This window comes from Boleophthalmus pectinirostris, unplaced genomic scaffold (genome assembly GCF_026225935.1).
Source record: "Boleophthalmus pectinirostris isolate CB_2022bp ecotype Guang Dong unplaced genomic scaffold, ASM2622593v1 HiC_scaffold_18, whole genome shotgun sequence".
NCBI lineage: Eukaryota > Metazoa > Chordata > Actinopteri > Gobiiformes > Gobiidae > Boleophthalmus > Boleophthalmus pectinirostris.
The window spans coordinates 43,872,737-43,893,905 of NW_026571133.1; the positions used below are offsets into that span (position 1 = coordinate 43,872,737).

The 21,169-nt window shown below is 40.5% G+C and overlaps 2 protein-coding genes across 2 annotated transcripts; one reads left to right on the plus strand and one right to left on the minus strand.

Moving 5' to 3' along the window:
- Positions 1–457: 457 nt before the first annotated feature.
- Positions 458–15,930, plus strand: cog5 (component of oligomeric golgi complex 5). Its single transcript, XM_055153415.1, has 22 exons — positions 458–562; positions 1,043–1,182; positions 1,319–1,376; positions 2,382–2,436; positions 2,505–2,574; positions 2,690–2,810; positions 3,021–3,151; positions 3,253–3,409; positions 3,675–3,787; positions 4,113–4,190; positions 4,305–4,386; positions 4,518–4,716; positions 5,061–5,222; positions 7,143–7,242; positions 7,686–7,796; positions 8,268–8,330; positions 8,551–8,654; positions 9,685–9,922; positions 10,596–10,672; positions 12,026–12,152; positions 12,872–12,951; positions 13,626–15,930. The coding sequence occupies exons 1-22, from the start codon at positions 514–516 to the stop codon at positions 13,747–13,749; spliced, it is 2,439 nt and encodes an 812-aa protein (XP_055009390.1). The 5' UTR covers positions 458–513; the 3' UTR covers positions 13,750–15,930.
- On the minus strand, positions 14,238–20,363 carry ndufa5 (NADH:ubiquinone oxidoreductase subunit A5). The gene is made up of 5 exons (XM_020938335.2): positions 20,251–20,363; positions 18,867–18,911; positions 18,307–18,423; positions 16,158–16,223; positions 14,238–14,425 (listed from the first exon to the last, which is right to left on the minus strand). Exons 1-5 carry the CDS (start codon positions 20,269–20,271, stop codon positions 14,324–14,326), a joined length of 351 nt encoding a protein of 116 aa, XP_020793994.1. The 5' UTR covers positions 20,272–20,363; the 3' UTR covers positions 14,238–14,323.
- Between the last annotated feature and the right edge of the window lie 806 nt (positions 20,364–21,169).

Consider the following 21,169-nt stretch of genomic DNA (forward strand, 5'->3'; position numbering starts at 1 on the left):
AGCAGCCAGGATCAGTGTCTCTGTGCTGTCCTTCAGACCAGCACCTCTTCCTCTGGACCCCGCTGTCTTGAGACATTCTCTGAGCATGTCATCTGTCGGGGCCTTGTCCCTAATGTACATGTACCAATGGAGTGGTTCACACACTCGATAGATAGATAGATATAGATAGATATATCTATATCTAACACATTGTGGACATTTACTAATTTTCACTTTGTATATGTCCCTTTGCAAAAATGTCAACAGTATTAATTTGTTTATTTGCAAAAGTTACCACCACTTCATGATCAGGCTTAGAGGACTTGTGCTCAGCTCTGCTCCACTCTGTCGGTTTTGAAGCGCGTTAAACGAGAGGAGCTGCAGGAGAGAGGACCGTGCAGGCCTCAGGCGCCCGCTGCTCTTCAGGAGGAAGCAGCGTCAGGAGGGGGCGCTGAGCCGACCACTGCCCCCACAAAAGAAAGAAGAAGAAAGTGCCGCGTCACCCGGAAGTGAACGCGGAAATGAAAGGTAAACATGGAGGAGCCAAGAACCGCAGGCAGCTCCGACTCTCTGCTCAGCGAGGGTAAAACTACTTTAACATGTCATCTGATCTGTGTGTGTGTGTGTGTGTGTGCGCGTGAGTGAGTGAGTGAGTGTTAGGCTGAAGTCAAAAGTACTTCTAATGCCAATCCCTATTAAACAATGACAGAATTCCAAGACAGAAAAGCAGCATATGAACAGCAAGTTTGAGTTTACAATTTCACTTATGACTTACTGTATGTATAAGAGACAAAATATAAATTAAAACAAACTAAATTTAACACATAATTCACTCATCTCAGAGCTGTATAGCTTTCAAACAACGGTTTATTCTCTTTTTAAAGGCTTCTACAGTGTTAGACTTTTTAAATCATCACTCAGGTTGTTCCATATACTCACCCCTCGAACAGAAATACAATCACTTTTTTTTTTCTTCAAATAAAGATATGATGAGCCTTTATTGTCATGGATTTGAATGGCACTTGATGGCAATATGAGCCTTAAGCCACATTTGTCTTCACAGAGTGGTACGTGGACTTTGTGGCAGAGGAGTTTGATGTGAAGGCTTACACGGCTCAGGCCATCCACCAGGCGGTGATCAGCGAGCAGCTGGCCCGACTCGCCCAGGGCATCAGCCAGCTGGACAAGGAGCTGCACTGCCAGGTCTGTGCCCTTCACCATGCTCTCATGTTCTGCCTACAGTCTGGAGAGGAACTCAGTTGGACAATCTTATGTTTCTGGACTTCTTAAAGTATCCTCACACAGATGATCTTTTTCATTTGCGTTATTGTGTGTGCAGGTAGTGGCCCGACATGAGGACCTGCTCGCTCAGGCTACAGGGATCGAGTCTCTTGAAGGTAACACAGCATTGACATGTGACACACGGTAGTTACTATATCGACTTATTATTCAATATGTGAAGATGGAAAAATACTTTTTCAGGCTCGAAAAAAATGTACCTTTTCAGATTTTTTTGGTGTATTCATCTTTTTGGTAGCATTTGAGCTCTTCTTTGTCAAATAATGAATATTGTTAAGTGTTTAGTTGTGCTGTTTATGTATGGGTCGCATGTTTTTTTACAATATGGGTCACTTCGAAACAGGTTTACCTGGTTCAGGGTTATTGTGTCAGTGATATCAAGTAGTTTCAACATTATCGTTTATCATATTTTTCCATAGCAAGATCTCATACTTCAAAATGTGTTATCCTAACAGGACTATTGTTCTAGCACTTTATAGCAGATGTAGTGCTGGGGCCGTAGTGTCCAGCTAACTGTAGACAGATAGATAGATCTACTTTTTTATCCCAAAGGAAATTCATTTTTTCAGGTAGCAACAGTACTATTATGTAATCAGTTTATAGTGAAACAGCCTGTCCCCAAAGGTGCTCCTGTCCGGTGATGGTGCTGTGCAGGGGTTGCTGGATTATCCAGGATGGACAGGAGTTTGTTTAGGGCCCTGTTCTCAGCCACAGATGTGAGTGAGTCAAGATCTGCATCCACTACCTGCCTTCCTCACCATCTTATCCAACTGTACAGCGTCCTTCTTCTTGAGGCTTCCTCCCCAGCAGATCACAGTGCTGAAGGAGCTTTTGGCAGAGGTTAAAGGACTTCAGCCTTCTGAGAAAGTACAGCCTGCTCTGTCTCTTTCTGTACAGCAAGGCTGTATTCTCAGACCAGTCCAGTCTGTGATCGAGATGTAGGTCCAAATACTTAAAACTCTCTACAACCTCGACAGTGTCCCCCTCAATGGTCTCAGGTTGCAGCTGTGGCCTGCTCCTCCTAAAGTCCACCACCACCTTTTTGGTCTTTGCAGTGTAGTGTTGTGGCTGTAGTGTCCAGCTGACTGTAGTATTGTCTGTAGGGGTCCTTCACATGATGCAGACCAGGATCAGTGCTCTGCAGGCAGCTGTGGACAGGTCAGTAGCTCTCCTCTGTCCCTGTTATGCTACTGTTACATCATGTCTCACAGACTTTTCACTTTCAGAATAAGAAATAAGATTTTAGATCCATACAACAAGATTATGGCCCGGATTACACAGCTCTCCAGACTCCAGGTAAATCTGAACACACGTTCAAATGCTGCTTGTAGTCCTGATGTCCAGTCTGATCATCTTTGATAAATGCATAAGTTTGTAAAAAGTGAAAAAATGTTTGACCATGTGGCTCCAGATGGCCTGTGACCTACTGCGTAGAATCATCCGTATCCTGTACCTGAGTAAGAGGCTCCAGGGACAGCTCCAGGGGGGCAGCCGTGAGATCAGCAAGGCCGCACAGAGCCTCAACGAGCTGGGTATGTCTCCCAAATATAATAATGATCAGTTTATCAAGCACCACATAGTTCGTTTTAGCACTGCACCTTTTAGAGTCTTCACAAATCTAATCTCATATTTCTTAGTTATAAGAAAGGTATTTTTTTCCAAAATCATTCTGTCCAAGTACTTTTCTGTGACAGCCTTGCTGTTTGTGTTCTGGTGTGTGTGTGTTTTGTGTGTGTGTTTAGATTACCTGTCCCAGGGTGTGGACCTGAGTGGCATAGAGGTAATAGAGAGCGAGCTGCTCCTGATCAGCAGAGCTCGGCTGGAAGTGGAGAACCAGGCACACAGACTGCTGCAGCAGGGCATCGAAATCCAGGTACCCCACAGAAACTCCCACCCTTCAGTCTCCAGTGCAGCCCTCTGTGTCCAGCACGTGGGAACTCTACCTAAACCTGTAATGTCCCTGTGTCCTTGCAGAACCCCACACAGGTGGGCACAGCCCTGCAGGTGTTCCATAACCTGGGCAGTCTGCGGCAGACGGTGCTGGCTGTGGTGGAGGGGCACCAGAACAGTGTCAGGGAAAATATCCGATTTGCTCTGGAGATCAGGGGCCTGACTCAGTCTCACACCAGAGGTAAATACAGCCACACATTATTAATATATAAATATTTAGAGTTGCCACAACAGTTCCAATGTCTTTAACTTTACCAAACTCTGACAGGTAATTTGAATTAAAAGTAACATTAGCATAAGGAGTGGGAGAAAGCTATCTGGGTTATTTGCAGAGCTAAACACGCTATCTTTTGCTTCTTATAATTAGGTACTTTGTGGTGCATAATGTAATTTGTCATTTTCTAATACAATGGCAATGTTCCTCTATATCTGAATATGTTCTACAGGTGCTCCTGGTCGGGCCATGCTGCCCACGCCTGGCACCACGGCACAGTTCCGGGCTGCCTTATGGACCAACCTGGAGAAGCTGATGGACCAGATCTGCGCAGCCTGCAGACAGGTGCCATCAATTCACATGCTCTTTACACTGTGACTGCTCTGTGTGATAGGCCTGGGAATATACGCTATCTCCTGCATCTATGCTGCACTATCCCAGTCTAAAAAGCAGATCAGAGATTGAGACAGGGCTTGGACAATCAATGTAAAAGACAAAAAATAATAAATAGTTACATAGTTAATTACAGTACCAGATAAGTTCTTGCTGGATGGCAGGAATACTAACTCAGCAACTCACTAGTGCGACAGCTGCTGTATATTTCTAGAGACGTATTCATTTATAATATGTTTAACTGTCATCATTTTTTCAATCGATTTTGTGGAGGCAGGTACAGCATCTTCAAAAGGTTCTGATCAAAAAGAGGGACCCAGTGAGTCACGTCTGCTTCATTGATGAAATCATCAAGGTACGAACCCCTCATGAAACAGAGTTTTGGAGGCCCCCTGTTGATCCTGCGGTGGTCCAGTGGAGGTCCTGTTTAGGTTCTTTGTACGTATGATGTGTGTGTTTCTGTGGACAGGACGGGCAACCAGACATCCTGTGCACCTTCTGGACCAATGTGACAGACACACTGAGCAAGGAGTTCCACAGAGCTGCAGAGGGTGAGCATTATCAGGAGGGTCATGCCCACATGTGTGACGTATAAACACATAAAAACTGAGCTGAAAATGTAATCCATAAAATGTACACCCAGCATTGTAATATTTTGGTTTAAAAAGGGTTTTGTTGTCAGCCTCGTCGTTTCTGAAGCAAGCATTAGAAGGAGAATACCCAAAGCTGCTGAGGTTATTCAATGATCTGTGGCGTCGCCTGCAGCAGTACAATGGCAGCCTGCAGGGGGCGATACCAAGTGGCACGGAGCCTGGTCTGGACCTGAGCTCCACTGAGTCAGAGGGACATGACCTCTTCACCTACGCACAACAGGACTACAAGTGAGTGTGCACAAAAGTCACAAGTGAAATTCTACTAAAAGCTCAGATCTGTGCAAACACACATTTCAAAACAGCTCATAATTACCCATTAATAATGAATACATAAATCTGTATTTTTAGTCAGTACCATAACAAATGATAAAAATGTCACACAGGTTTTTGGAACTGTGTTTGTGAACAGAATGTTTCAACAGGTTTTGAGTTCATACCACATATTCCCTATAGAAAAGACAGTATAGTTTGATTTCAAATGGCGTGATTGCTCTAACAAAGGTCCTCAGTGAGGATGGATGTTTATATTAGACACTTGATTCCAGTTGTGTTGGTGTTGTTTGTGTGTGTAGCCCGGAGAGAGCACTGAAGGACTGCCTCCAGCCCTACGAGTCAGCCTATCTGTCCAAGTCTCTGTCACGCCTCTTTGACCCAATCAATCTGGTGTTTCCTCTGGGAGGGTACAACACGCCCTCCACTGAAGAGCTCGACAGCATCGTGCGCACCATTAGCAGGTAACTTACTGGAGGGAGGCCTACAAAACCCATTTGGACCGTGGTATTTCCGTAAAGTAGTAAAGAAAAAGTAGTTCAGAAATGTATTCCTTTTATGTCAGGTTTGCAGGTGTTATACCATGTTATAACATTGTTCCCTCATCAAAACGTGCCTGAAGAGGTTTTAGATGTCATCCTGGCATGTTTGAGTAATCTGGTAATCTTTCCCAGGCACTATTCAAATGCTCCTTTATGGTTAGCTGTACGAGCCAGTACAAGCCAGTAGGGCTACTTGAAATCACAGAATCAGTTATTCAAATGGTTATATTTTAGTTATGTGATGTATTTATTCAGCATTTCTCTCTTAAAAAAAACAAAAAAAAAACAAAACAAAACACTTTGTTATTGATAATTTATGCAAAACTTTCAAATTGGAAATAAATATAGACTATAAATATGTACCTTAGAGCAGTTTTGCAATGTATAAAACATAAAATGAATAAAATATAAATTTGGAAAAAACTGAGACACTCAAAAAGTACAAAATAATTAAAAGCCTTTAATAGCACATGGCAAATAAACTTAAAATCATGCCAACGCATTTCGGCGCTTTGGCCTTCATCAGGGCAAATTTGAGATGGCTATCACAGTGCAGATTTAAAGTCATAGGTGTAGGTCACATGTTCACAGTGGGCTGGCCCACAGTCCCCTGGTGCATGATGGGACATGTAGGCTGAACAGATTTTAGTTACAAGCTACTTATGTTTAAATATAACACAAGATATAAATAGTACAAATCCCAACAACCAATACATAGAAAGATACATATTATAAAAAGATACATAGTATAAGTGTAGATAGATAGATAGATAGATAGATAGATAGATAGATAGATAGATAGCAAAAATTCAAAGTGCTACAGATATAACAATCATTTGTATAATATATTAAAGGGCTAGTCTTAAACTGTTTCATGGAGGTAAAACAGGAATTGATTACACATTTAAAGCTTTTGGTTTTAAAGGAAGGGGGTGAAATCTAACTCTCCACTGAGTCCTGGAAACTGGGTGGTCTTGAGAGTATAGATCCAGTAGGACTCTCTTTAATAGTTTTTCAGTCTATCTGCTCCTCTTATTGTTTCTGTGTATTGTTTCTATTCTATATGGTCAATGGCACAGATTTTTAGGCTTTTACAGCTGCCAGCTTTTAGGCTTCATCTGCCATCTGGTATTAAAGGCTTTTAATTTTTAATTTTTTATTTTTGAGTGCCTCGGTTTTTTCCTATTTTGTATTTGAGACTGGTCCCTACACTGAAGAGCACCAAAAGGACAATTCTGCACAATTTTTTTGTATATCCAAGTAGCACTCCTGCCCCCAAAAGTTTTGTTGAATAAAATATACTTTGAACATGAAATAAGGCATAGAAAAACATAAATGTATCCAAATTAAACTATATCCAGCTGTTCTACAATCTCTATATTTAAAAAATGTAATAAATATACTATAATAAAACATCATAAAATAAGCTTTGTTAAGCTTTAATCATTTCAACTCAATTATATGAGTTTGGAGATCGTTTGACACACAAAATCACAATCAAAATTTGATTAATTGCACAGCCTTACAAGCCAGTATAACCAGGAAGCACTCTTCAGCACTCCTGCCCATTCTCCTGCACTGCTATTTTTCATAAATATACAAAAGCATGAAAAACAATACACTAACAGAAACTAATTAAACATTGTAATAGATTTTCAGCAAATAAAGCACTTTCAAAATGATAAAAGGTAACAACCAAAAAACAAATAGTTACAAATAGTAGTTACTGAGGCTAACCTACCTCTGTATAACTGGGTCACAAATTTCTCTTTCTCTGCATAATTCATTAGTGTGAGAGTGATGAGACGAGATGTAAGATGTGCGGTTGTTGTGTGCTGACAGTGAGCTGAGCGTGGCTTCGGTGGACCCACAGCTGTCCCTGTCTGTGGCCAAGAACGCAGCCAAGACAGTTCAGCTCTTTTGTGTCAAGTCCGAGCAGCTGGTGAGTCTGGCACAGGGCACATTGAGCTTTGACATTTACCTTAAACTGAAGTCATGATGGACAGATACAGTCACGTCATTTGTGCTTGTAGCAATTATTTGAGCTGTAAATCTTAAATCCTGGTGGTGGTTCAAAAGGCCTGAATAATGCAGAATATACACTATCAGCCTCTTTGTTTACTACTTACTACATTTTATATACATACAAATATATGAAGCAAGATGTATGGAATTATGTAGTAAAGGAAAAAAAAGTATCTATAACTCAATTAGCTATATTTCATATTCAAATCCTCAGAGTATCCACCCTTTGCTTTGTTGACATCGCTGCAAATCATTGGCCTTTCCTCAGTGATCTTCATGATGAAGTGTCATATTTTTGTTTGCTATATTCCACATGTGTCATTCACTCTGTGTGTGTGTGTGTGTGTGTGTGTGCGGCAGTTGTACACGGGGCCGGATGCTACGCAGGTGATCGGCCCGCTCACCGAAGGCCAGAGGAGGAATGTGGCGGTGATCAACAGTCTGCAGCGGCTGCACCAGGCTGTCCTCAGGGTAAGAGGGTTTTATTATTGTATGTAGTACTCCCACTGTGAGTAAGTTTACAAGTGACAAAAGCTTTATGTTGACAATATGAAATGATTTGAACATTTGTGTTTCTTGCAGTGCTCCTTCAAATTTAATTTAATTTAATTTAATTTGTGTCTATCCTTTGAAAATGTAAGATTTTGTGCATTATTCAATGTATTATTTCTTGAGTCACAAGTAACACTGTTTTACGCTTACTTGAGCAATTTCTTAGACCACTACTTTATACTGCTACTTGAGTAATATTATTTTGTATTCTCTACCTACATCTACCTCCAAATCCATTCATTTATTGTAGTTGTATTACATGACCATGCCTCAGGAGAGTAACCAAATAAATCAAATAGATGTGTAGAAAAGCCCTGAATAGATTCCAAATGTCTTGGTGCACTGACTGTGCGTGTGTGTGTGTGTGTGTGTGTGTGTGTGTGTGGGCAGGTCCTCTCCAGTCTGAGCTCCTGTCCGGCTGCTGCTGTGGAGTCTCTTTCCTCCTCACTACAGGTACGGATTATGCACCTTTGAAGCAAGGCTAACCACGGCCTTAGTCATTCTGTGTAGCGTGAAAAAGTCACAGAATGTCATAATGATATGGTCAACTATTTATAAAACTCATTTAGTCAAAAATATAATATAGAAATATAAATAAATGTACTGGTCTTTCTGAATAACTGCATTGAAAACAAACAAAGTGCAGTATCTTTGAGCTGTGTGTGTTATCCAGGGTTTGCAGGTGCTGATGGGCAACGCAGTGCAGCCTCTGCTCCAGTCTGTCAGTGACTCCATCCAGGCCATCCTCCTCACCCTGCACCAGGAGGACTTCTCTGGGTTAGACCACCACCCTGTCATCACACACACACACACACACACACACCCACACACACCCACACACCCACACCATGCTCTACACATACTGACCCATCTCCTCACCCTGCACCAGGAACATTTCTCTGAGTCAAGCCACCACCCTGTCACCACCACCATAGGACACTATATAAATGGACATAGCTAACGTGTTAGCCTCTGCGTTCCAAACTGGAGGTTGGCGTGGGGGCCTTTCCCGCTCCTTCTGACTTTGGCTTCAATTGATGTGCATTGAATATTTGGGTCCCTCTTTCTGTAACTGCTGCTGTGAACCTCGTCATTTTGACTTGAACCTGCTCTACATGATCCTGTGTTTTTAGTTCACTGTTTTGTTCATAGATTCCTATTCTTAATATGGAGCTGAACACTATGGGCGACATCACACTCCCTTAATCCACATCTTTATATGGTCTATGGTCACCACACACATCACACTCCATACACCCCATACACACTAGACACAATATATATCAGGGTGGACAAAATGCTCAACTCAGTTCTGCATAATATTAATTGTATTTCTTTATAAAAAGCACTAAATATCAGTTTTGACACGCTGGTCAGACTGGTAAGAGTTTATGTTATGACTAAGCAATGAAAAAGTGAAGTTGCCTTACAAAAAATGTCATTTTACCTGCATGAGGTAAAATGATAAAATGTGGTTATTTTATCTTAAATTATACTTCATTATCTTAAATGGGCCAGTAAGAGTCCATCAAAGGGCTGTATGTGGCCTGGGAGCTGCACAATGCCCAGGTCTGCTGTATATATTGTACCATGTCCTCACCTGCACCAGGAGGACCACATCCTCCTCACAGTGTACCAGCAGGACTTCTCTGGGTCTGCACACCACACTGTCGCCATATGCACATACATTTAGCTCTTTATACTCCATAATAACCTACAAAGACATATGCATGTATACATGGTTATTTCTGTATGTTTGGTTGAGTCTTGACTCTGCTGTGCCCCTTGGGCTATGTGCTGTGTGCAGAGGGCTGTCCAGCGCTGACAAACCTGATGTGCCCTGCTCACTGTACATGAAGGAGCTTCAGAGCTTCATCTCACGTGTGATGGCTGAGTACTTCCAGAATTTCCAGTGTGTAGACTTCATCTTCGAGCGCACAGAGAGTATTGCACAAGGCGCCATCCAGATGTTCATCCGCCACGCCAGCCTGCTGCGCCCTCTGGGCGAGGGCGGCAAGATGAGGCTGGCTGCTGACTTTGCTCAGGTAAACATCCTGGGCTGTTCCAGTATTTTTTATTATCAGGATTTAGGGTTATCAAAAGTATCAACACTCTGATACTAAGAGATACTACATCTAGTACCAAAAATAGAACAAGTATCAATACTAAAATCACATAAATAAGATACTGAGTTTTCAAAACTAATAGAAACTAGTGTTATTTTGTGTTTAGAATAAGGTACTCAGTTGTATTGCTATTGTTTGTGAACACAATTCACAAACAGGCCCTGGAGACGTGCAGGTCCTGGAGAAATGGGGTGCTGCAGCCCATGTGGCCTTGATGTGCCACGTGTGATGGATGAGGATGGACTCAATGATTGATGGCTATGTTAACTTTCCCTCACCTCCTATAAATTACATTCTATTGTGCACAAAAGGGGTGTTTTAAATTATTCTTGTCATATAGAATATCAAAATATACATTTTGAGATGTAACCACAATCTGCAAAATCTGTACATATTCCCACTGTATCTGGACTTGCCTCCTACCTGAAAAATCAAGTCCCCAAGAGAAGTAAATCCTTTATTAATATTAGATTAGTTCAAAGTTCAGATATGGGTTGAATAACTATGGTTAACTTTAATAATAAGTCTCAAGGAAACAAATGTAAGGCAATGTAATGTCCCCATAACTAATATAAACCTAACATGTGTGCAGATGGAGTTGGCTGTCGCTCCGCTGTGCAGACGCGTCTCAGACCTGGGGAAGGCCTACAGAATGCTCAGGTCCTTCAGGTCAGTATACATGTTTTTTTTGTTTGTTTGTTTTACTTTTAACAACTACAGCAGCTAAAATGGAATTGGAGGCATCATTATTTCTAAGCAAATGTCTTTTTAAAGATGATTCTGACACATTTTCAGCAGATGTCTGTAACAACCAAAGTAATCCACATGTGCCAAGAAATCCGAGCATATGTACAGTCTTCTGTAGTGATTTGAAATGACATTTTGCATTGGACACAAATCCCAATTCACACATTTATGTAGTAGTGAAAGGAATAAGCATAAAAACACTGGCCCTTCTGAGGACAGGAGATTCACTCGCTCTCTGTGTCAGAACTGTGTATCACCGAACCTACATGCAGATCATGACAAGGCAACCCAAAAAAAAATCTCTTGAAACCCACCTGAGAGTCTCAAAATAGTCTTTGGGATACAATGAACTTGACAATCTAAATTAACAAAGCTAGACTTTGTTGCTCCCCCCTTTGGCTTGGTCCAGGAGGTCGCTGCTAATGTCCACATAAGGTCTTGCCTCCTAATGATCAAGTCCCTTATCTCTTAATTAAATGTATGTGTATGGTAATTAATGATGTAATTAATTAAATGTGAAATCTAAAATGTAAATCAACTTAAAGAAAAATACTAACTCTGTGGAGTGGTGGCAGAGGAATCCAGCACCGAAACATTGCCTTAAACTAAAGGGCCTATTATGCAGATTTTTGATCTACATTATTTTATAATGTAGTTTCCTCATCAAAAAAAAAAAAAACAAACATCCCAGAAATTCAGTTTTATTTCATTCACACATGTTTAACACACAAACACATTTAGGCTGAGTTCTCCTCTCAAATTGAAAACACTGTGATACTTATTGAGGAGGAAGCGTTCCCCTGTGTTTTTATTGTTTTTATACTCCATATACCTTCACTAGAATCATTTGAGTAATTTGCAGTCCTTTAAATGCCAAACTTCAAAGCTACATCTATTGTTGAAACACATTCACTTCATGAAATAAGAGAAGATACTGTAGACTTTGTGCTTTTTTTTATTATTTTTTTTAAAGACAACAACTTAAGGTTATTCTTGTATCACGTGAAGTTCTTAATATTAAAATACGACTTGATGACATCACAAGGTGGAACAGAGCATTTTGAGCTTTGCAGGCATAGACAGATGAAACAAAACACAACTCCAGTTATATTTTTGATAAGGTGACAACATTCTAATACGGCTTAAAGCTCACAAGAGTCAGGAGGAGTCACAAAATTCTGCTGTTGTACACTAAATGATGACACTAGTATAAAAACAATAACACTCTAAATGGAGGTCCCAGCAGGTAACAGCTGTTTGTTCTCCACACTCCAGGCCGCTGCTCTTCCAGGCTTCAGAGCTGGTGGTGTCTAACCCGGCCGTGGGAGAACTCATCCCCTACAGCACGGTCCTGCACTTCCTCTTCTCCAGGGGCCCCCCAGAGCTAAAGGGCCCACACCAGGTCAGTGAAGATATTGAATAAACAGACCTAATTTCAAAGATATGAGAACATGTTCAAATCAAATATAGCTCTTACAAGTAACAAGTAATGCCGATTTTATTCTTAATTATAACACTGGACATAATGGCCAAAGTGTGACAAGTGACAAAATTATAAACGAGTCTTTGGTCTCTACCTAAACGCCAGCACCTGCACCAGTCATGAGTTGGTGCTAGTGCAGCGCCTGCAGCTCAGGGAGGAATTCTGTAGGCTCTGAGCTTCACATGAGGCCTGGGCATGGCCTGTCCATATACTGAGAATGAGAGTGCAGGCTACATACAGTTCCTTTAACGGAGACAGATTATGCAAAATGTTATTAGGGTTTTCCCTTGAGTAGAATATTGTGTGATATTATATAATAATATTATATATAATATTGAAGTGAAGTGAATATTGAAAACAACCTTATCCTTTATTTGAAGAATTCAAGAGACAGGATTTGAATGAAGTCAGTTGAAGTTCTGTTTTAATCCAGGTTTCTCCTGTCCTGGTACATCTTGTTCTCAATTACATACAGTGTGGCACATTCTTACCTTATTTTAAGGTCTGTTTAGTCTTAAAACCTTGGCCTGTGTTAGTCCTGGTTATGACCTACTTAGACCTGGTGTAGTTCTGTACTTCCAAGATGCTCTGGGTATGGAAAGCTCACTGATGCTCTGGTTGACTGGTCTTGTTGACAGAGGGCAGACTGGTCTATCGCACGATACTCCCAATGGCTAGATGACCACCCGTCGGAAAGAGACCGCCTCACACTCATACGGTGAGTCCCTCCATTCTGTTTGAGTGGGGTGTACAAAAAGAGGCTGTCAAATCTCAGTTTCTACATTGATTGACAGAGTGACCGAAATAATTGCTTAGAGTTGCATGACAGGGGGCGTGGTCGGAGGGGTTGATGGCACAGATTGTGTGAAGTGAACGAATAATGCTCTGTAAATGTCTTTGAGTGTCCAGAAAAGGGCTATATAAACTGAGAAAAATAATAATAATAAATCATTCTCTGTTGAAATGAGTGGGATTCCCGATTAACCATAAACCATAAACCATACAAAACCATGATACAGAACTGTACACAGCAACTTGACAAACCTGCTGACGTGCAGTACTTTCATTAGTGGGATGCATATTGACTATAGTGACTCTGATGAGGGAGTAACTAGAAGTGTGGAGAGCAAAAGGGGCTCTATGAAACATGTTCATTTGTTTTGGGTGAATATATAGCTTTTTCAGAACAATAAACGGTAGCATAAAACAACCAAAACAAGACCATAATATGTGTATACAAAATAAACTAGTTATAAATGAGCAAATGGGAATGCTGTGCATATAAGCCCAGTGTTTGAATCTAATGCTCTTTTGTACAGCATATACCTGTAGATAACTTCATAAGCATCAGCTCATCTTGAATGTGAAGGTCATATACATGTATTTGTGCAGAGCAAGCCTGGAGGCCTATGTCCAGTCGGTGAGAGCCCGGCAGGGGAAAGAGTTTGCCCCCATCTACCCCATCATGCTCCAAGTGCTGCAGAGGGCCAGTGCACCGACCGACGCCCGAGCCTGACCAACACACCCATGGGCACAAGGACTGTGGTTTTAATCTGCATCTGACAGATGAATATTTTCTTTATTCTGACATGGTTTGGTGGGATGGTACTCAAGGTAAATATTAATAATTTTGTAAGTCAAGTGTCAGTACTTTTTCCTCACAAACTAACAGCTTAGAAAATACATGCAGTGTAAGTTCTAGAATTCCTCTACCTGTTATCAATGCCTCAATTTATGCACAATGATTTAATAAACTTTCCTGTCAAATCATAAGAGCTGTGTAATGTTGACAGGTTTTAGCTTTTGGTAACAGTTATGAAATTACTCTGCCTTGGTCACGGGCAGATGTGACAAACATGAAGTAAAATGAGAAACTTGACCAAAACTACAAAAGACTAGTCATGATTTGTGTAATTTTATCATTTTAAACTACAGGTTAGGGAAATAAAGCTCATATGACGTGTCAGACTTAAGTTTTACTATGAGTAAAATAAATGTCTGAAAAACAAGGAAAACATTTTATTTACACAGGTGAACATTAAATGCAGACACAGCAGCAGTTGTACAGTTGTTTGGGGGTGGAGGGTGCTTTAGATGGGCCACTTCCACTGGTTTGGGGGTGGCTCTTCCACCAGCGGCTCCCAGGCCTTCCACTCACTCATCTTCCGAGACAGGCTCAGCTCACACTCCGCCTGCATGACAAGGATTTAACTCAGTCACAAACATTCTGTTAAAAAAGCCTATATTGCACCAGTTTCTGATCTACACTAAACTTTCCACCCTGTGATGTGGTGATACAGGAAACATTCCACTCTGTGTTTAATCTCCATACACCTTCACAAGAACCTTTTGGATGATTTCAGATTTAACGTAAAATGTAGCTGTTAACTTAAACTACCACTACATGACATCACAAGGTAGGGGTGTGCAAAAAATATCGGAATATCGATATATCGTATCGTTTAAAGTGATAATACAGTATCGATATCGAGTATTATTAGGTGTGTTTTACTAAATTATTTTGTTACAGTGCTACAGTTTTGTTGCTTGTGAAGTGAAAGGAAACTCATTTATGCCACACATTTGACATTTTTACTGTTTTGAGAATTAAAATGTTTGTGTTTCATATGAACTTTGCATAAGAAGTGATTTAACAAAGCCCTTTAGTATCACAGCCACGATTTAGCCTTTATTTTTTATTAAACCGTATCGAATCGGCAGCTCCTTAATGATACCCAGCCCTATCACAAGGTGGAAAAGAGCATTTTGAGCTTTGGAGATGAAGACATCATAATACAGAGTTAAACAACAAAACGTCTCCAGGTATGTTTTTGAGGGCATGACTTAAAGATAGAAGAATCAATTTGTGTAATATAGGACCTTTAACAAGACAAGGAACGTTACAAGTCCCCAAATCTATTCTTCCAGCTTTTATATATTGAACGATTAGTCAAGATAGTAGATCTGCTATTAATCTTACAGTATGGGCCCAGCCAGCTGCCTAAATGTGCATGAAAACACAAATACATAACCAAGAATACATGAACTTATGAATCTTTAAAAAAAAATGGCATATATCGTGAGTCACATGGTAAAAGTTATTTTTGACATCCCTGGGTGTACCATGATAAAAATTTTCAGCTGTGAGCCTCTATGGAGCAGTTTACCAGCTGCATCTGAGGAGGACGCCACACTAACTGTTTCCCTACTGGACCAAAATATTTAACAATGCAGCGTGTAAGGAGGGACGCGTGTGTATTGAGCGAACAATTCAATATTAAATCAAATATGTTGCATCCCTAATGAGTTTGTACAGAATTCTGATTAGACCATGAGGAAAATTACCAAAATCAGATAAACATATTGGCCCAAAAATATCAGCAGAGGTCATCAGGCATCGATTCCTCTGGTTTCTCAAACAATCTGTATCATGATCACACTCACAGGCTATATATATTTTTTTTATGTAGCTTCATCTTCACCAATACATTTTTATAGAGTAAATGCATAGTCTGTTTATGGAGTAGGGCCAAAAATTTATCTTAAAAAAGGTCATAAATTATACTTTCATCTTGTGGAAATGTTAAACACCAAGTAACCATTTTTAATCTGTAAACATTTTATCAGTATTTAACAGTACAGGCAATAAGGCATTTTTTACTCCCCAAATTGTATTCAATAAAATGTTTTGAATATGGATTGTGTGTGTGCCACTAAATCTCAGTATAACCCAGTGGGAAACACTGATATACATTTCATCCAATACTGGAGCAAACAAAGCAACATCTCTCTGGAGACAAGCGGCCCTCCCTCTGGACCATCCATAATGCAACTTTACAGCCACTGGATCCATTTAAGTGCCCAGAACATTCTTTTTGTAATCAATTCTTTCAATTGCAGTGTTTGTGACGTTTTGTTGCTCACCTGGAAAATAACCTCTTCAATCTGACCACAGCTGATCTTCTGCTCCAGCTTCTCCACATCCGGCTCCTGCAAAACACCACAGCCTTCACTCATCTGTTTGTGTCTATTCTTCTACTGCATTCTAAAAGCGCAAGTTCATCTTCTAGAATATGATATCAGTCGCAGAAGAGAAATGCCCAGTAAAACTAAAGCAGAGGCTTCACAACAGAGGTTCAAAAAACGTGTTAACTTGCTGAGTCGTTGGTCTCCTGAGAGTTTCTCTCTGACAAACAGGTTTGGAGCAGAGTTAAAAAAACTCACTTTATTCACCTTGAGTTTAGCCAAGGACTCTGTCAGTGGAGGGGAGGGGGTGAATTAAGGTTCAAATCATTCAAATTGAGTGTGTAAACGAGAAGAGAAAATGTAACATTAAAACATTACACTTAACAGATTTAACATAGATCAGAAAATTGTTTAAATGTTGTTTCCTCATCACAAACATACCTGGGCCTGTGTTTTATTTCACACGTGTTTAACACACAAACCCTGCAGATTTAGGCCGAGTTCTGCTCTCAAACAGAAAACACTCAGCTTTGATTTCAGTTTATGGGCAGATGCTCTATTGTGTTTTTAAACTCCATACACCTTTACTAGAATAATTTTGATGATTTCAGACCTGGAATTGCCAATCTCTACTGAAGAAAATGTAGCCTTTAACTTACACTACATGACATCACAAGGTGGAACAGAGCATTTTGAGCTTTGGAGATGTAGACTGACAATAAACCAGCATCAATCAATGTGTGCATGAAGCAAAACAAGCTCATGTATGTTTTGATCATGTAACAGCATTACAACATGGTTAAAAGCTCACAAGAGTCCATTTTGTGTAATAGAATGCTCCAAATGCATACAATTGACAAATATCCTTAAAGAGGGGGTATTTCTATGGGATATTAATTACTAACACATAACATATTTAGATCACCATGTTACCTTTTATTCTTATTCTCCCTTGAGTCAGTCACCGCTAATGAAATCATTGCACATCGCATCAGGTTTTTTTAGTATTTATGGAGAACTGTCAGGAGCCTTCAGAATCTTACTGTAAGGAGGGTTTGAATAGGGCCCTGGGCAGACTGCTAAAATACTCAAACATGCATGGATGACATCTAAAGCCTCTTGAGGCATGTTTTTACTAAGGGAACTTTATAACCATTGGTGGGCTGTCAGGGCCTGGAAGGCCTTCTCTGCCGGCCTAAAAAATATCTGAATCACAGACTGATGTTAATTGTATTATTATAAAATTCCAAATGGTCTGTCCGCTTCCTTTCATATTTTTTTCCAGTGATTGTACTGCTTCCAGACATGTATTTTCATATTAAAGCATTTGACCAATCACATTTCAGCCATCATTTGTTGCCAGGTGAATCTCAAAGCAGTGTACCGGAGGCCTTCCCAATCTGTTCTGCAGGCCCTCGAACTCAATAAATGTCCATGAAACTGTTGCTTCAACCAATCAGATTTTGCGCTGGTGTCACCAGAGCCTTCTAACAGACGTATGGCAATGTCACCGGATTCAGACCCATTGATTGGACAGCGACCGTCAGAGAGCGACAGAGAGAGTGAGAGAGAACCCCGAGCCCGCGCAGCAAGGTGTCCGCAAAGTGCAATCGGGCGACGGCTGCATTTAGCCCCACGGGGTGTGGAGCTCTGGGCCAGTACTTTCACCTGGGGTCATCCGACGGACTACGCGGGCTCCCCCGACACTCAAATGGCCCTCGCTTTGACTACGTCTCTCCAAAACATGTGAATCCTTGCAAAACTATCGTTGTCACATGGAATCTCTGCATACCCCCAGCTCCCCACTTCTTCACCGTGCACAGAATCTCCTCGGTCATAAAATAGTTATTGAGGAGTGCATTGTTTCAGAGGGAGTGAACTGCACACTCCGCCACTGATTATAACAGTAGAAAACTCCATGAAACAATTTTGCACAATACCCCCCCTTTAAATCGCTCACACATCTGAAATCATCACATCGTGAGTTTCTGAGTCGTTGGTCTCCTGAGAGTTTCTCTCTGACAAACAGGTTTGGAGCAGAGTTAAAAAAACAATGGACAGAAACATGTTGGTTAATCCTGGCATCATGTGTGGAGCTTGTACTTACTGTTTTGACATGGTGCAGTCTGTCATTGACCAGCTGTTCTGTGTACTTCCTGTAGGCGGCGTCTTGTGGCATGCTTTGCAGTGAGGCCAGGATCTTGGAGTACAGGATCCTGAGCCGCTGGGCACACACAGCAGTCACAACACAGTCACAAAGAAAAGGCACAAAGAGCAGCCTGACACAAGTCTCCGTGAACCAGGGAATAAAGAACAAAGTGTAACTGTGATGTTGTGACTTTGGCTATTCCCAAGTCAGTTCAGAGAAGGTACAGCAAATTAAAAATATAGAAAATTTGATCATCTCTGTGTAGTTGTGTAATGACAGCTCTTATTGCGATACACAATATCAACTGGTATCAGTGCACAGACTGGGAACAGCATTTATCAAATACTGCATCTGATCACTGCATTCCTACAACTACTGTACAGGAGTATTTGCGTAAACACATCCCTACAGAAAACCCTTCAGACAGCAACAGAAGAGATTTTAATTTGATTATTTAATTTACTGGAAATTGGCACACTACAGTCACAGATATAATGGAGACAACATTAAAGACTTACCTCGTGTGGGTTCTGGGACACTGCAAGGCCGACCAGCCCGGTGGTCTGAGGAAAGCACAGGGACAGAGGAGTTAGTTCAACATGTGATTTAAAACTCCATGTCCTGTCCAAGTCATTTCTTATTTATTTATTTGTAAAGGAACAGCACAAATTAATGAACATTTAAAATGTAAATATGTAAAGATGCAAGCATGGCTAATTTCCATCTCCCGTCCCTTGGCAGGTTGATGTGAAGTCATCTACAGGACAGGGAAAAGTACAACAACAATCACACAAAAGTACACAACACCAGCACACTCACCATACACACACACAACACACTCACTGTACACTCACTATTCATACAATTCATTTCAAACAGTTCCTTTGAAGTTTGAAGTCAAGAGTTAAAGAGTTAAACCAACAACCTCAATATAAAAAAATGTAATTTGGTTAAACATGGTGACATATTTGGCCATGTCATGTCCAAAACTAGTAGAAAGTTATCGTGGGCTCCTGTATCGCCAAGAGTATTTTTTTTGGAATGTTTTACTAAATTATTGTGTTAGAGTGCAACAGTTTTGTTGCTCGTTTAGAGGAAGGAAACTTGTTTAAGCAGCGGATTCGACATTTTCACTGGTTTGATTATTAAAATGTTTGTGTTTCATAAGAACTTTGCACAAAGACTTTTAGTATCACAGCCATGATTTAGCCATTATTTTTATTGAACTGTATTGCATCAATTTACTGTATCGAAAAGTTCAATGTACTGAGATATGCATTGTATCATGGCCCATGTATCGAGGTATGTATCGTATCGGCAACTTCATAATGTTATTCAGCCATATCCTTGATTGTTGTAACCCTTTAAACCTTAATTAGTAGTCTAGCGTTTGAATGAACCAAAGTACAACCTGAAGTACGTTTTGATGAGGTAACAACATTAAGGCTCACAAGAGTCAATTTTGCACAATATAGGACCTTTAAAGCCAAAGCATCAGTATCGGTATCGGTACGAAAAGACTGGGTTGGTCCATCCCTAATTTCACCTTTATCGCCCTTAACCAGTGTTTGTTGTTTCATGTGGACAGGCCCAGTGGGGTTTAGATAGACATCAGAACCATAAACCACGCCAAAGTAACGTTAACCGTTTTATCACACCTTAAGAGAAAACTCAACAATGTCCTCGATGTTTATTTTAAACCTGTGGAAATGTTGGTCTGAACGCTGGTTTAGACATATTGCTGCAGAAGTGCGCAGGACCATGAGCTAAAGCGCATTCGAGAGACGGCTGAGGGTCATTTACACACCGAGCACCGCTGGGCCCGTGTGCGGAGGAGAAACAAAGCTAAATGTGCATAAATGTGCATAAAAGTGCGTGAAGGTGCAGAGTGACCGCTGTTACCTTCTTGAGCACGCCCGCCATCTTGTCCTCTATAGCATCAGCGGTTTCTTCTTCGTCTTCTTGTGTGGTTTTATTGGCAAACAACTACTGGTGCATTACCGCCACCAACTGATAAGGAGTGTGAACTTAAATGCGACTTGCTGATAATACTAATTAAAATAAAATAAAAAATAAATAAATAAATGATACTACTAATAACAATAGAGATCAAATAACTAAAGCAAAAATAATGACTCAAATCCTGTTAATCAAATTAATATACTTGAGAAACTTAAATAAAACTCTGAAACTGCTATTCCTGGGTGCTGCTGTAATAATTGCACCAAATCAAATCTCCTTGAGCCTTTTCTTGTACGGGGCGTAGGGCCGAAAATCACTGGGCTGAAAATCACTGTACATCATCTAGACAAGTGGGGCATCTAAAGTTATGGAATTTAGTTTGCTAACTGTCACGGTTCACGTGCAGCGAAGCTGCAAATTTCATTCAGTTTTTTTGCAATTCTCCAACATCAAATTTTGTTCCCGTTCGCACATACAAAGTCCGATTGGCCTCAAATTTGAATCACTTGGAAAAGTTTCTGGCCAAAGCCTACTAATTGTGACAAAAACTAAAATGGGGCGATAGCGCCCCCTACAGAACACAACAATAATTTGCATGGAGGGTGAAAATTTTAGTTTTTCCAAAATGAACAAAATTTTGCAGAACATTACCTTGGGGCTTTTCAATCAAAAAAGTCAACATAAACCCAAAGGTATTTTTAACCATGTTGCCATGGTGATGCACGAAAGCTCCAATGTTATCCTAAACAAAGGGAAAGATCAGAAAAGTTCCCATTCATGAAAAAAAAATTACAATCATGGAATATTCTCAAATTTGGCACAATGACTCTTCGTGTCATCCTGATCAAAAAAGTCAATG

What these genes read in the sequence shown, in the direction of transcription:
- ndufa5 (XM_020938335.2), bottom strand. Translation starts at nt 20,271, where the DNA reads ATGGCGGGCGTGCTCAAGAAG. An exon ending in TGTCCCAGAACCCACACGAG is followed by an intron (nt 18,424 to 18,866) that starts GTAAGTCTTTAA and finishes GTGTGTGCCCAG; the next exon opens with CGGCTCAGGATCCTGTACTC. An exon ending in GACTGCACCATGTCAAAACA is followed by an intron (nt 16,224 to 18,306) that starts GTAAGTACAAGC and finishes GGTGTTTTGCAG; the next exon opens with GAGCCGGATGTGGAGAAGCT.
- cog5 (XM_055153415.1), top strand. Translation starts at nt 514, where the DNA reads ATGGAGGAGCCAAGAACCGCAGGCAGCTCCGACTCTCTGCTCAGCGAG. An exon ending in GTGTCAAGTCCGAGCAGCTG is followed by an intron (nt 7,243 to 7,685) that starts GTGAGTCTGGCA and finishes TGTGTGCGGCAG; the next exon opens with TTGTACACGGGGCCGGATGC. An exon ending in AGCTAAAGGGCCCACACCAG is followed by an intron (nt 12,153 to 12,871) that starts GTCAGTGAAGAT and finishes TCTTGTTGACAG; the next exon opens with AGGGCAGACTGGTCTATCGC.